The sequence below is a fragment of the Rhea americana genome, unplaced genomic scaffold, assembly GCF_003343005.1.
Source record: "Rhea americana isolate MKP2758 unplaced genomic scaffold, rheAme1 scaffold_23, whole genome shotgun sequence".
NCBI lineage: Eukaryota > Metazoa > Chordata > Aves > Rheiformes > Rheidae > Rhea > Rhea americana.
In genome coordinates this window covers 3401495-3415354 of record NW_028186346.1, presented here as the reverse complement: position 1 = coordinate 3415354, position 13860 = coordinate 3401495, and the positions used below count along the sequence as shown (strand labels likewise).

At 37.8% G+C, this 13860-nt stretch overlaps 1 protein-coding gene across 1 annotated transcript in view; it reads right to left on the bottom strand.

Moving 5' to 3' along the window:
* The window catches only part of GPC6 (glypican 6), a 751365-nt gene that overhangs the window by 49239 nt on the left and 688266 nt on the right, over positions 1–13860 (bottom strand). The window contains exon 6 of the mRNA XM_085305955.1: positions 11644–11787. Coding sequence (XP_085162081.1) covers positions 11644–11787 — 144 coding nt within the window. The remainder of the gene's footprint in view (positions 1–11643; positions 11788–13860) is intronic.

Here is a 13860-nt window from a genome sequence, read left to right as displayed (position 1 = left end):
TGTGCTAGTACGTGAGTAGCCTGTGTGACAGGCACAGGAAACTGAGCCAGAAACTACTTCTTTTTCTCCCCCAATACTATAGATATAGTTTTCTGGCAGAGGTGGGGTGTAGATAAAAATAGCCACGGTTTCACAGTCTCATCACTCAGTTGCCCTGACTGCTTGAGGAAGTGCTCTGAACTACAAATAGTAGCRTATTCAGAAGTACTGGACCCTGGAGTCAAAATTACTTCTCCGTAMGGGCAGAATGTAGACATTCTCTGCATGGGATGATGAAAGCTCAGATGTTGCCTCAGCATAAATGACAYGGGGCGACTATGTTAACTTCTTTTTCTACCATGACACAAACTGAGGTTACCAGTTCAGACTTTGCTAACTCGGACACTAGGAAAATCATGCTTTACAGAAACAACTGATTAATTTTCTGGCTCATCCTATTCCCACAGCACAAATGAATGATCAGAAAATCATGTAGAGAGATAAAGTTACGGTTGGGARCCCTACATCTTCTACTTCAGAAGAAAAAAACAGCCAAAATGAAGATTTAATTAAGATATTCAAGACAGGAACATCCTTTTAATGGCACTCAGTGCCTACCACAGAGTGGCCCCTCATTACCAAAACAATATAACTGTCATTAATGTCAAGATGTATAATAGTAATTTCACAGTCTACTCGTGTCTGTAGATCATAAACTCAGTAAAATAGTATCTAAGAATGGTATTCGACTCAAGATGGTGTTAGTGTCTGTGTCTGAGATGCTAACTCTTGCTAGCTCTAATGCTAACTTTTGTAATCAGTGGTGAGAAATAGGCACAGGGTTCAAATTCTCCTCAGTGTAATACAGATTCCTAAAATAGCTCAGGTCAGCTGTGACTGAAAAGTGCCTATTTCTCTCAGTTGGTGGTAAAAGGTACATAATCTGGCTAGCCCTTGAGTCAGATACCTACATTTGGTYAGCTGGATTTCATCTGAAAGCATAAAGAAGTGTGAAAGGCTTTTTTTATTTACATATTATTTTCAAGATAATAAATGTTGTCTGATTTTTAAGCCTATTAACATTTGTACTGAGATCATRGAGAAAGGAAGTTTCTCTCAGCTTCATTTATTATGCAGTGAATCTTTTTTTCGTGAGTGATTGCTGCTCTTTTCAGCAAAAGAAATGTGGTTCTCAAACTTATGTTATTTCTGCGTATATATCATACTTCTAATATATCAGCTACATTTGTGAATAATGGCTCCACAGACTACTCAAACACTGTAGGCGCATTATATTAAAAAGGACAATGCACTTCAAACAATTAGCTTTTTACTTTAGTGGCTGTAGTCATTACTTAGGTAACACAATCGTTATTATGTATTGGAGATTTTTATAGACTTGAATATTTAAAGAGGAAAAAAACCCAACTTGCATTCTGGTGCATTTTCTTCTTGGTTCCTTCATAGCATTTATGCTGTCCAAATATATAATAAGAMAGCAAAATTCCCAGCACTTTAAAGTGAATGCAATTATCCCAGAGACTATTAAAACCTGGTTGTATATCAGAGACAGTTTTGCTCCCATGAAAATGAATGGCAATGGCGGTTACATTAGACTGTGGCAATGGGAGTTRCTCTTGCCTGAATTTAAAAGAACTCAGTGTAGGTGTCTACATGTGAAAGCCCCACTGCAGTCCAGGAAGACCTACTGGGGAATTTGCTTGCCTACACACAGATGTCACTATAACTGAGAACCCCATGCAGACATCCACACACCCATCCCACACACCCTTGGGCATCTCAAATGGCCCCAGATGCCTCTGTATGAACAACCAAATTGAGCTCTTAGTCAAGAGAATCTGGAGAGTTATTCAGCTGCCAAATGTCTAACTTTTGCCTAATTTAGGATCAGATCATTAGCTCTCTCTATATCTATCAAAAGACATAAATGAATGTCATTTGGGAATCTTCTGGAGTKTCCAGAAGACTGAAGAACATCTGTATGTCCTTTATTACGTCTGTTGGGTCCTTGTAGATGCCTTGGATAATTCAAGATATCTCCCAGAGCACTAGGTGCCTGTATTTCAGCAGCTGAATCCTGTCCCCCATTGACTAACTTGATTCTACTTCTACCCTGGGTACTCTACTGCTACACTGAATTTAGATACAATGAATTCTATTAGGTACCAGAAATGACATRTACATGACATGAATTTAGCACAGAAGAAGCAAAACCCAAGAAAAACAGTTAAAATATGTACGTGATGATCATTYAGCATTGCTGCCGCTGGCRGACGGTGCAAAGCCACCAGGACAGTGGTGAATCTGTGAAYATCTATTCAATCCCTGGTGAGCTCYAGAYCTAAGTCCAAAATTCTAATAGCCTGTATCACCTTCACCTCTGCTGGGCTGTCTGTGGAGAAGTCAGGTATTGACTACTCAGTAGGGGATTCATCTAACTCAGCTATAGCCCTATGCAAGCTAAGCATTTGGTCAAGCCTCAGGTTCCTCACAGTTGACAGAGAAACACCTGCACTTCCAGAGGGGTATTTGTTTGATYTGTGGTAGATGTCTACATTAGGCAGGAGGAATCACAATCTGAAAATGGCTGTTTTCTTGAATGACTATGGAAGGAGCCTGTTCAACTAACTCCTACTCCTGTAGCTGGATTTCTCTGTAGCAGTGCACTTCAGTACATGCTAGCATCCTGATACCCCTYGGTGTCCAGAACAGGACCTACTGTAGCATGTTGCAGGTATTCTCCTACTTTCCGCAGAGACTAGGGTACCTATCGTGGTAATATGAGGTCTATGCAATTTGCCTGGGTGTGGAGCTGCATGCTGCTAGGGCCTGCCCTCATGTGTAGGATTGAAGAAGTGCTGCTYGGTCTGCTAACAGCTGCATAACCTTAGACTTGTCCTAGTCTAAGGTTATCCTAGATGGATAAAAAGAAATGAGATGAATCCTTTCCTTCTCCCTACCCTAGTATGATTACAGGTCTTGCCTTTGACTGTAAATAAATAGCCATAACTAGTTACCCAAGCTTTATTATTCATAGGCAGCAACATTATACARACATCTTGTACTACTGTGCCTACAACCTGGACTGATTTGCTGATATGATTGGGGGATGGGAGAAGAAAGTAGGAAGGAAACATAAGCARTCTTCTCTAATGCAACATATTTGGTTTTTGACTAAGAAAAGGTCATGAAAGGGTCAGTATTTGTATGAAGGTAAATCTTTTCAGACTCTGTACTTTACCTCCCCTCTAACCAGTAGTAATACTCATAAAAGTCCATAAAGTGTCAATTTCTGTCTATTACATCCAAAAAAATCTATTAGATGTTTGGCTTGGGAAATCACTTTTTAGCCTGCTATAACCTGTTAAAAGGTGAGTCTGGTATTATACACTCCTGTTATAAGTTCACAATATATCCTTGTGTTGCAGCCTATCAAAATGGAAAATAGCTTCAAAAGGCTGAAGAGAACTAATTGTCAGTACAATTAACATGYATTTTGCTTTGGAGAGTGAGAATCTCTATTTGCAATTAATTCCAAAATCAGCAAAGCTTTAATTTCTCTGTTGGCACCCACACTCATGCACAACTAACTTGCTGCTGAAAAGATATTTTATGGTCTGTAGTCACTTGCMAAAATGAACCTTCTAATTCCTCTCTAGTGGTAAATGAATGGTTATAGAATCCATTTTTTTCTGAAAACTGAATAATATTGCTTTTAGAACCTGTTACTTGTAGTCAAATTAACTATACAAGATTCATCACAGTATAACAGTTTTCAGGTAGGTAGTGAGTCTAGTTGCACCAGTCATTACTTGGAAGCATATACATGGGCATATCTTTTGTACTGTAAGTGAGGACACAAGTTCTGCTATCAATTTTTAAATGTTATATTTTTTCTTAATATTACGTCAAAATATTAAAGACCAGAGGATGGTTATATAGTTACTATCATTCTTTAGCATTAAAAAAACCATTAAGAATTCACTTTTTCTGCTATACAAATTYGTACACAGACACATGAAATGAAACATGATCTTCCTCTGAGTTGAAAGAGCTGTGTTGATGTATTTCCTGCTTAGATTCGTCTTCCAGAGGCTGATAATAAAAACTTTCYATAATACTGGAAAAAGAAAACTTATTCCTCAATGAATGGAGCCTGAAACTTCAAGTGGAAGGAAAAGGATCTTAATCCTGATTTACAAGGGGGAATTACCACTGAACAAAACTTGTGCAGCCTCTGGAATAAACTATTTTTATCAAAAATAAGTGATCCTTCTCAGTACCTGATGATACTACAACAATGAAGATGAATAAAAATTGCCTATCTATCAATAAGTTTTAAAGATCAAATTCTCTTCTTCTTTACTCTGAATTTATGGAGGCTAACTCCAAAGACCAACATTAAAAAATTATATTTAGACATCTACAAATTGGATGTCTGAGCTAATCAACTAGATTTTCTTCATACTCAATGTGGAGAAATAGGTAATTCAGAGGATAATTCAGATTCTTGTCATCTCCAAAAAGCTATCTTAAGCAAGGCCTGGAGGTGCCTAATTTTCTCCAGTGATTAATAAAGAAACAAGGTGATAGCTCAGACTTTGATAGGAAACATTAAAGATGCTTAAAGCTAGGGCAAATAAATCCCACCTCAAGTTATTCTGGCTTGATAYGTCACAGCTGTGCAACCTTGAGCCTGTTATCCTGTTTTTCTTTATTTTAATACCCATGCTCAGGAATCACATAGTGCCTTAGCATATGAAAACCGAAGGCCCATAATTGCCRTCTCTTCCTTGTACTGTGCGCAGGCAAGTCTAGTAATCAGGAGTGGGTTCAGCCTGCACGTTTCGTGTTTCCCATCTTGGTAACGATTTACATAATACTGTTTATGCCTCTAAGACATTCCTAGAGATGAGAGGATGACTCTCAGTGGATCTTCACACCCCTCACTAAAAGGAAGCTCAGCTAGCAGTAACAAGTACATATTTAGAAGCTGCTCAAGCGAGCATTGTGTTCATTGAGGGAGTCGGGCAATACATCATTATTCAGGCGTGGCAGATACTGCATGAAAATCAAGACTGCATTTTTCTTGGATGACTAATTAAGGTAGAGAACTGTCTTTCCTGTTTTTGTTAGAAGACATTTTTCTCCTGCTCATACTAAACAGGGTCTGAACAGCAGGCAAGCCTATTCCATCCAAAGTTAGAGGCAACCACTGTTACAAAGTACTTGCTTAGTAACTGCGTCACGTACATTAGAAATGCATTGCATCAGATATAGCAGCATGCAGAACCACTCAGYTGGGCTATGGAATAATATCACAGTTTTTAGAAAAAGAACTCTGGCAGGTCTCCCAGGAGGATTCTGACAGCTACTATCATTCATCTGCCTTTGCCACCTGAAACTGGTATTAACCATGAGGAGAAAAAGTGACAGCACAGACTTAAACTTACTTAGATATTGCTGTGACACAGGAACTAGGAATAAACAAAATCAGATACTAAGTAAACATCTACTTTAGGAGAATCAAGTAAATTTTAAATATGACACCAAATGACCGCTACAGATATCATAAAACATATTTATTCTTTATGTGTATTATATCCAGACAGCTAATAAGAAACAGGATCATATAGAATCTTAACTTAGAGAAGTTAAACACCTGAGGTTTGACAAGAGTTGTCTGCTGATATGGCACAAGGAGAAATGACACCTCTAATAGCATGGCATCTAAGGTATCTATGACATTGTGAGGAACTACTTTATGGGAAGTCACTGGGCTTCCCAAACACCTACATGAGCCTGTTATCTTAACTGTTAAAATTTTGACTGATTCTTCTTGAGCTATGAAATCTTCTCCGTGCTCATTGTTTGTATCTTTTCCTATGGGCTGTATATGCAAAAGGTGTTTGAAAATTTCATATCTGTCCTGCAGTTTAAGAGAGTCAARCTTTTTCTTTTAAACTCTCCAAGATTTACATCTACAGGATTTTACTATAGGGTCCCTAGAGAAATAAAATGTTGAGAATAAGCATCCTATCTCAGGCATTCTGTGCTGTCCACTGCACGTACTTAACATTTCTAGACCCTGGACTAAATTGATTCAAACAAAACTGAAACGTAAATTCCACTTGCAGAGGTGCCCCAGAGGATTCCCTAAGTAATTCAGATCAATGTCTTCAAAGTATATTGTCCTGTTAATTTTAGCCTTTTGTGGGTAAAATGCAAAACATTCATTTCTTGAATTATGTTTTATGTTTCATGTAATTTTGGAAACACTGGGAAGCAATTGTTCACAACAGAATTCTTGGGCTACTATTAGCATTTTTTTGTTGTATCAAAAATCATCACACAATCAAATCAAAAAACATAAAAAATCTATGAACGAATGCACACTTAAAATGTGCCCCACCATTTTCCTGAAGTAAATGTTTCTAGGCCTTTTGCTCACAGAAATTGAGACTATTTKAAAGAAAGCAGGAGGTAAGATAGAAAAAAGAACACTTTCCTACAAAATGTGACACTGTATACCCCCCTCTCCTTAGTAAAAAGCATGAAAGGGTTTCCTTTTCAGACAGGGTGTGTGCTCATCCACTTATCCATGCAGCCACTCTACAGTACTTGAACATAAATCACACCCCAAATGCCACGGTCAATTTCTCAGCTGCTGATCTCCATAGGATGCACGTGCATCATGTATTACATGTGTAATAGTGCATCAACTCCTTTGCAGAAAATGAAGAAAGCTCCCACAATCTCCTGAAACAGAACGTGGAATTTATTTTCTATATGTCCAGCCAGGGCTGGGCTGCAATAGGTTCTTAGGAGAAACTCCAGCTGTATGGTACGATGACGCACTGGATGCAGAGSTACTTGAGATAGCTCAGATATAGGAAGTAGTATGGCTATATCAACATGGTGCTCTCTGTAGACTAATTAGTCCCACCAAGAAGCAGGATGTTAATAGTCCAAGCAGACAGTTTTGGGGCACTTCACTAGTAAGAGGATGTGTATCTGCATGGTGCTGCATATCCTCCTTCCCTTTGGGTCCCACTGAACTCTCTGCAAGGAAGCCTATTTGAAACCCAAGGAACACCTAAAACTCACAAAACTTAGCAGGTTTCTGAAGTTGCAAAGTATAATGGAGTCTGTTTCGTCAAACCCTCACAATGAAACTAAGTGGTTTGTCCAGATAAGACAGCAAGGCGGGGACAACTCTAGGAAGCGAGCTCAGGAAGGCCAGAGAGCTTGTTTCCATTGCTCCAGTGCTGTCTTAAGTGATAGGTTCCAGACTTATATGCCACCACAAAGTGGCCCCATTGCCATGCCTGTGAAAGGAGGGATCTGAGATCACGTGGACACCTAGGTAGGCTTTGAGCTCACAGGGGGAACACACTCCTTCCTGGGGATGAAGAACCATCCCTGAAGCAGGAGTTCTGGAAAGAACTAGCAGTCTAAGCACTAGTCAAAATTAAATGAAGTAAGAGTGTAAAATTATGGAAAGAACTGCTTGCATTTTAGCCTACACACAAAGTAAAGAAGATGAAGATGAAACTTTAAAAGTGTCTTGCCCAGCATTGCACAAAGACAAATGGAAATGAAGGTGAAGAATAAGAATACCAAAGCTTACACCATGTTGCATTGTCCTCCAGATAGTCCTCTGGGAAGCAAGAGAGAAACAGATTCAGAGAATAGAAAAACAAAACAAAACAAAACAGGTTATACCAAACAGGCAACTACAGAGAAGACAATGAGTCTTTATAAGTAGTTCATTGTATATGAGAAATCTTAGATTGTACTCTGCAGAAACAACTGAGATCAATAGATAAAATTATATAATTTCTGAAAGTATTTGTCTTACTTCAGGTGTGATTGTTCATTGCCTAGTATAAGGGTGTCACTTTTGGCACCTCTGTAGCAGAGGGATACGGAATGCTATCTCTGAGTCTTTTAAATGTATGCTTTAGGATGAGATAAACCATGCTTTAGTAGTATTTGATTTCAATTTAATTGTCTAAACTATGCTTAGACAAGTGAATGAAACTATTTCTTTCTCTCCATTAACAATAAAACCACAGATTGTACTGAGATAGTCACCTAAACTAGAAGGTCTAGATAGCTAGTTATGGGTATCTATACTACAGATTTCTATATTTAATCAGAAGAGTCCTAATTTCTGTGGGAGAAACACGGCAGAGAAATAGAGAGGAATCCAGTGACCTGAATGTAAGCATACACTGCAATTTTAGCAGCTCTGAGGTATTTCCGCTTGCCTTCAGGTGACAAGAGGCTTCCTTCTCCTCTAAGTTTTCCAGTAACATTTGGACATCTTGAACAGCATAGACATCTCAAATAATCTTAAGTGGCCATGATAATGGAACAGAAATACCATATACTCTCCTTTAGGGCATCTTATCTGGTCTTCAACCATCAGCCCCTGGAGGAAATGGGCGTCCTGAAGGGCTGCTCTGCCAGCTCAGTCAGATGTCTTAGAAACCCTGGAGTATCTCAAAGAGTACTGCATGTCTAGATGTGAATAATGTTGAGCCTTCCATTTCCCAATCTGTGCGAGTGGTCTACAGCAGGTGGGGTGAATCACTCTCCAAAGGTGTGTGTCTCTCTCCATTGACTTTAGAAGGAGCCTAACTTTTAGGCTCTGTGCTGCAAAGACTTGACTTAGCTGCCTGAACATAGGTGTCTTGTACTGTTTGAGATGCTGCAGCATGTTCTGCTTGGCTCTCAGCTTCTGCTCCAGAAGAATATTGGTCTCTACAAATCCTGTGCCATGTCTGCTGACTCTGTGTTTCAGATACTCTGACGTGTCTCAAATGGTACTTTACACCCATGCTTAGACAACTCTCTCAAGATTTAAATAATTTCCTGAATAAATCTAATGCATTTTAAGCCTGTTATACCACTACTATTCCAGGATATTTCATTTTTTTTCTCATTTCACACAATTATTTTGATTTATTTCTTGTTTATTAAGACTTTTGATTTATTTCTTGTTTATTAAGACTTATTGGTCCCAACTATGACAATAATACAAGAAAACACCTCTTCCTGTTGGAATATTGTAGTTGGATTAATCAAACAGTTTCAGCCAAGGATGAAGGAGCACATTTTCAGAAGGGCTCAGCACTGGGTGATTTCGGTGTTGGCTTCTTATAAGAGCTGCTTTGTGAAACATACCTGATAAAATATGCTCAGCTGAATTAAACTTATACATGGGCAGCTGAGTAGGGCTGAAAAATTTGGCTAGTGTTTGTATAAAATTGAGATGCAGAGGAAGTATTTTCTATAACTTGGTCTGTTCTGAGGACATGCTCTCTAAGCCAGATGACAGCAGAATTGTTTGTCATTTCACCTTTTAAGATTTATATAGGTTCATGTTTGGACTTTGCTATGACAGTTTAAAGTAAAGTGGTTTGGGGATTTTATTCATAAAACACTGTCAAAAAACTGCTTCACAAGGAAAAGTTTCTGCAACATAGAAGTAGGTAATAATAATTCCTTACATATGTATTTTGTATATATAAAAAACAAAAGCAGCTTTGATGGCTTGATGTTACTGTCAAAATACTAATATTGTGGGGTTTTTTTAGTAAGCAATAGAAAATGATCAGTGCACAGACCAGAAAACTACTTTGAGTGGGATTCTTCTCAAGCCCTCTTAACAACACAAGGGTTAGGAGGATCTAAGTGAAGTTGGTCCTCCAGGCTCTGTCTATAGTTAATGAAGAGAGATATGTGATTGAAGGAATGATTGAGCACATTAAGTGCAATGGATCTCATGTAGACAGGATGAATTGAGCTACTGTGAGGAAAGAGTGCAGCATTTATATCTTTCTGGATAAAATTACCCAGGCTGGCAAGAGATGCAGGCAGTGACCTTTCCCAAGCACTGCTCAGGGACTACAGCTCTGAAACGATGCCTTCTGCTCTAATCCACATAAGCAGCCTTTCCTCGCTCCAGCTGAGGTCAGTGGCCATCTCTAACTTCAGGGACTGTTGGTCTCAATCCAAAAGGAGATAACATGTGCATCGCTGCCATTTGGAAACGGATTTGAAACCAATACTCATTGCTAAGAAGAAATGAACAGTTTCTAATTTAAATAACACCTGCAAGAACAATAAATAGGTATTTGGCTGCCACACTTTTAAAAGTAGGAGCAGCAAATCTAAACTCTTTGTTTTTTCTGAAACAATGGGTGAATAAATCTAGTTAAATCATAGGGGCAAATTCCGTTTTGAAAGATTATAAGTTATTATGAGTTATAAAGAAATACCTGCACTGGAAATTTTCATTCATTACAGTCTTTAAAGGCCAGCAGCATATGACACATCTTTGCTTTAGTCAGGGTGATAATTATTTTGGAAGTTTGCAATTTAAAAAAGATATTAATATGTTTGGATGTGTTTTCCTTATGTGAATATGGAATGCCTCTTAAATCTCTTTTTCATTGCAAAAATGCTTTAACTGCTCTTACTGTATAGTAGTAATCCAAGCTGTACTTTGCTCCCAACCTTCCTTTTTGTGCTCTTGCTCCCACTTCCTCTGCTTTCAACCTTTAAATTTGTCCAGAGTGTGATCGAAACCTACTGGCTTCAGCAACGCTTCACTTCACCTTGGCCAGTTCTAGGACACAAGAGCTGGTCCTCTGAACCCTGCATGGAAGGACATGCATGCATAGCTGGCAAGCATCAGGGAAGGCTGCGGTGCAAGCGGCACACCGAGCAGGAGCACAGCTCCCTGAAATCTTGGCTTCCCAACCGGTGGTGGCTGCTCCCAGCCAGGTGCTTCTCTTGCTCCAGCCCTGAACATGACTGTCTGGTCTCTTGGATGGCCTGAAAGTTTGCATGAGCAACAGGAGCATCGGTGCCCAGGCATTCAGTGACGTGCTCAGCAAGCTGAAGTTATGTGATATGGTTTGTTTTGATTCAGATGCTTTACAACTCTTTAATTTTTCCCATTGACTTTACCTGAAGACATTTGCTGAGATAATATTAACAGCTCTAATAATTAGCCCACTAGAAATCTCTAGCTATGTAAATAGCAAGAACAGTGAAGTCCGAGATGTCAATCCAACGATGGGTTGTAGAGAAAACAATCTTATGTTAAAGTCATGATTTTGAAATGCTTGAATAAATAAAACAAGATTAATGATCACTGGAAGTTCTGATAAAAGTCAATTTTTGACTTTTGTTGATGGAAACAAAGCAGTTAATTTTACAATTGCATTAAAAATGGAATAAATGAATGTACCTTTAAAAGCATATATGTTAAATAACAGGCTGCTAAAAATTAATTTAATATTTTTAAAATATCTGATGTGTTACCTTTTCAAAGAGCATTCATACTGCAAAGTACTTAGCTTATCTGTTTATTGATCTACAGGAAGGAGCTTATTCTCTTCAAATATTTCTAATACATAAAACCTGAGTCATATTGCTTCCCTAAAATGCAGTTCTGTACTATTTCCAATGAGGAAAGAAATATTTACTGAACAGTGGAACACTTGGCATAGAAATTGTATGGAACGATTATGAAATTATTAGAAAACCTTTATCAGAAGATTACCGCTTTTCTATCACATTACCGAGCCATTTGTGCTAGTTCAAATGGCATGCGTTTTGCCTTACCAGCCTATCCAAACTTGTGCCAGCAGCAGTTGTAGGTCGCTCCTCTGGGTTATAAGGTCTAAACCGGGTGTTGAAGTTCTCAGGGACAGAACGAGATGATCTCATTGCAGATGCTGGTTTAGGCTGGCCACATCCTTGGAAAACCTGAAAAAATCATCACAGGTTGTATGACAATGCCAGAATAAGAGAAGCTGATATTTTATGGAAGTATTCTCTATTTCATATATTTGAAACTTTAGCTTTGATTGACATTTTGTTAACAGTGAATTGAGCACTCTTTCTACATTAAAACTCAGATTAATAATTATACTTTAATAATTACTCAGTATAACACTATACAGGGACCTTAAAAACACTTAAATCAGTACAGGAAGGTGATTGTTCTAAGAAATTAACACCTGAAAACATTTTAATTTCTATCTGCTCAGGAAGAGAAATGAACAAAAGGAAGTCCTCTGTGGCAGGACTCAGTTGATAATTGTTTCAGATTTTGTTAAAAGTGTTATTTATCCAGAATCATAACTCATTCATAATCCCTGTTCACGGCTATCCCCACCTGGTAATCTTGTTTGTAGTCTCAGTGAAAAGGTCAATGATGAAATAGTCTTGTAACTGGATTACCTTCTTATTCCCTAGTAGGTCTTTCTCTAGATGAGGGTTGAGGCATATTGAGTGAGCAATAGTGAGAGTTATTTTTGGCTAGTGTACTTGCTTCCTAGGTATAAAAAATAATGTTCAGGCTTATGAAATGTTTCATATGTTCCTGTTTGGAAAAAAGTTTTGGTAGCGTATATATTGCACATACTAAAAGACTCAGAGGACACATTAGACTACTGGATAACGAGTATAAATCTAAGAGAATCTGTTACAGAAGTTGCTCTGTTGAAGGGGGGTAGAATATTCACATAACTAAATTTTTAAAATGCTCTGACGAAGTAGAGTCCTGCTGCTTGCTTTCATATCAACTTTTTCAGTTCTGGGATCATTCTTCTCTTATGAGCATTGTATTTTGCCTGTTTCGACGTTTTATCTCTCTTGAGAAGGAAAAATAAATAAATCTCAGGATTTCCTGTAATATATTTTTTACTGAACTCTAATGCTAGACACAAATTATTTGCCTAAATTAATTTTATGGTGGTGCAAGTACTGTGTCTTTTGGGTATGACCAGAGTCCTCCTCTTTCAGATGGTAAATAAGGTGGTGGCTATGTTGTCAGCCAGTGATCCCCAAGGCTCATGTTTCGCTTTTAGACAATATTCTGCCTTGAGTAGTTCTCTCTTGAAGTAGGTATGGATATCATGGCTTTTGTTGCTTTCAGGATTCATTACAATTAGCTCTTGGCTAGATTTCCTGATATTAATTTAGAGACCCCAAATGATTCAAAATTTGCTGAAAGAAACTGACCCATGCTAAATTTATGTCCAGTCATCATGTCTGTTTTGGCTCAAAGTCTAGCAAGTCAGCTGTTGTGTGGCCATTGGGATTTTTAATGTATGCATGAAACATTGCTTGGTTGTTTTGAGACTATGTAAGATTTTCTGAATAGTTTCTAAACTCCTCAGTCATGAGGATAATTGGACAATAAATTAATTTAATCATCTAGGAAAGATGATTCTAGTTTGAAAAGTTCTATTTTTTTCAGAAATTTAGGCCAAAATCAATATTCAGAATTTACACATGATTATGAATAATATCGTACATTTTAAAGGGCCAAATATATGTGCTTGGGGCATCAATTGTACTTACAATAATTTACTCATTTCTTTTGATTGAAGATAAATTATGAGAAGAAAATGTAAGAGTTTATTTAGAAATCTATGAAATCTCCTTTAGTTATTTAAGCATTTAGGTATCTGCTTACAAACACAAATGGCAGTTATTCAAAATATGGGACCTGATTCCCATGGTAAAGGAAAATGAGGACACTGAAATCCTTCCCTTAAATTTCAGAGTGCGTGACAGTTAGGCTACTTTTATGGCCATATGAAGAAACTACTAGTCTGAATAATTTATATTTTACTTTTCTTGTGCCATACTGAAAAAAAACCTAGCATACACTAAGTAGCATTTAGATACATATATATATATATATGTAGTCATATAAATAGTTGTTACTTGCAGTTTTGTATGAATAAAATTGCATACAACTAGATAATAATAGAAGTGGAAACTAAATGGCCATTTTTACATTGGGGAGAAGGAATCATTTACTTTTTA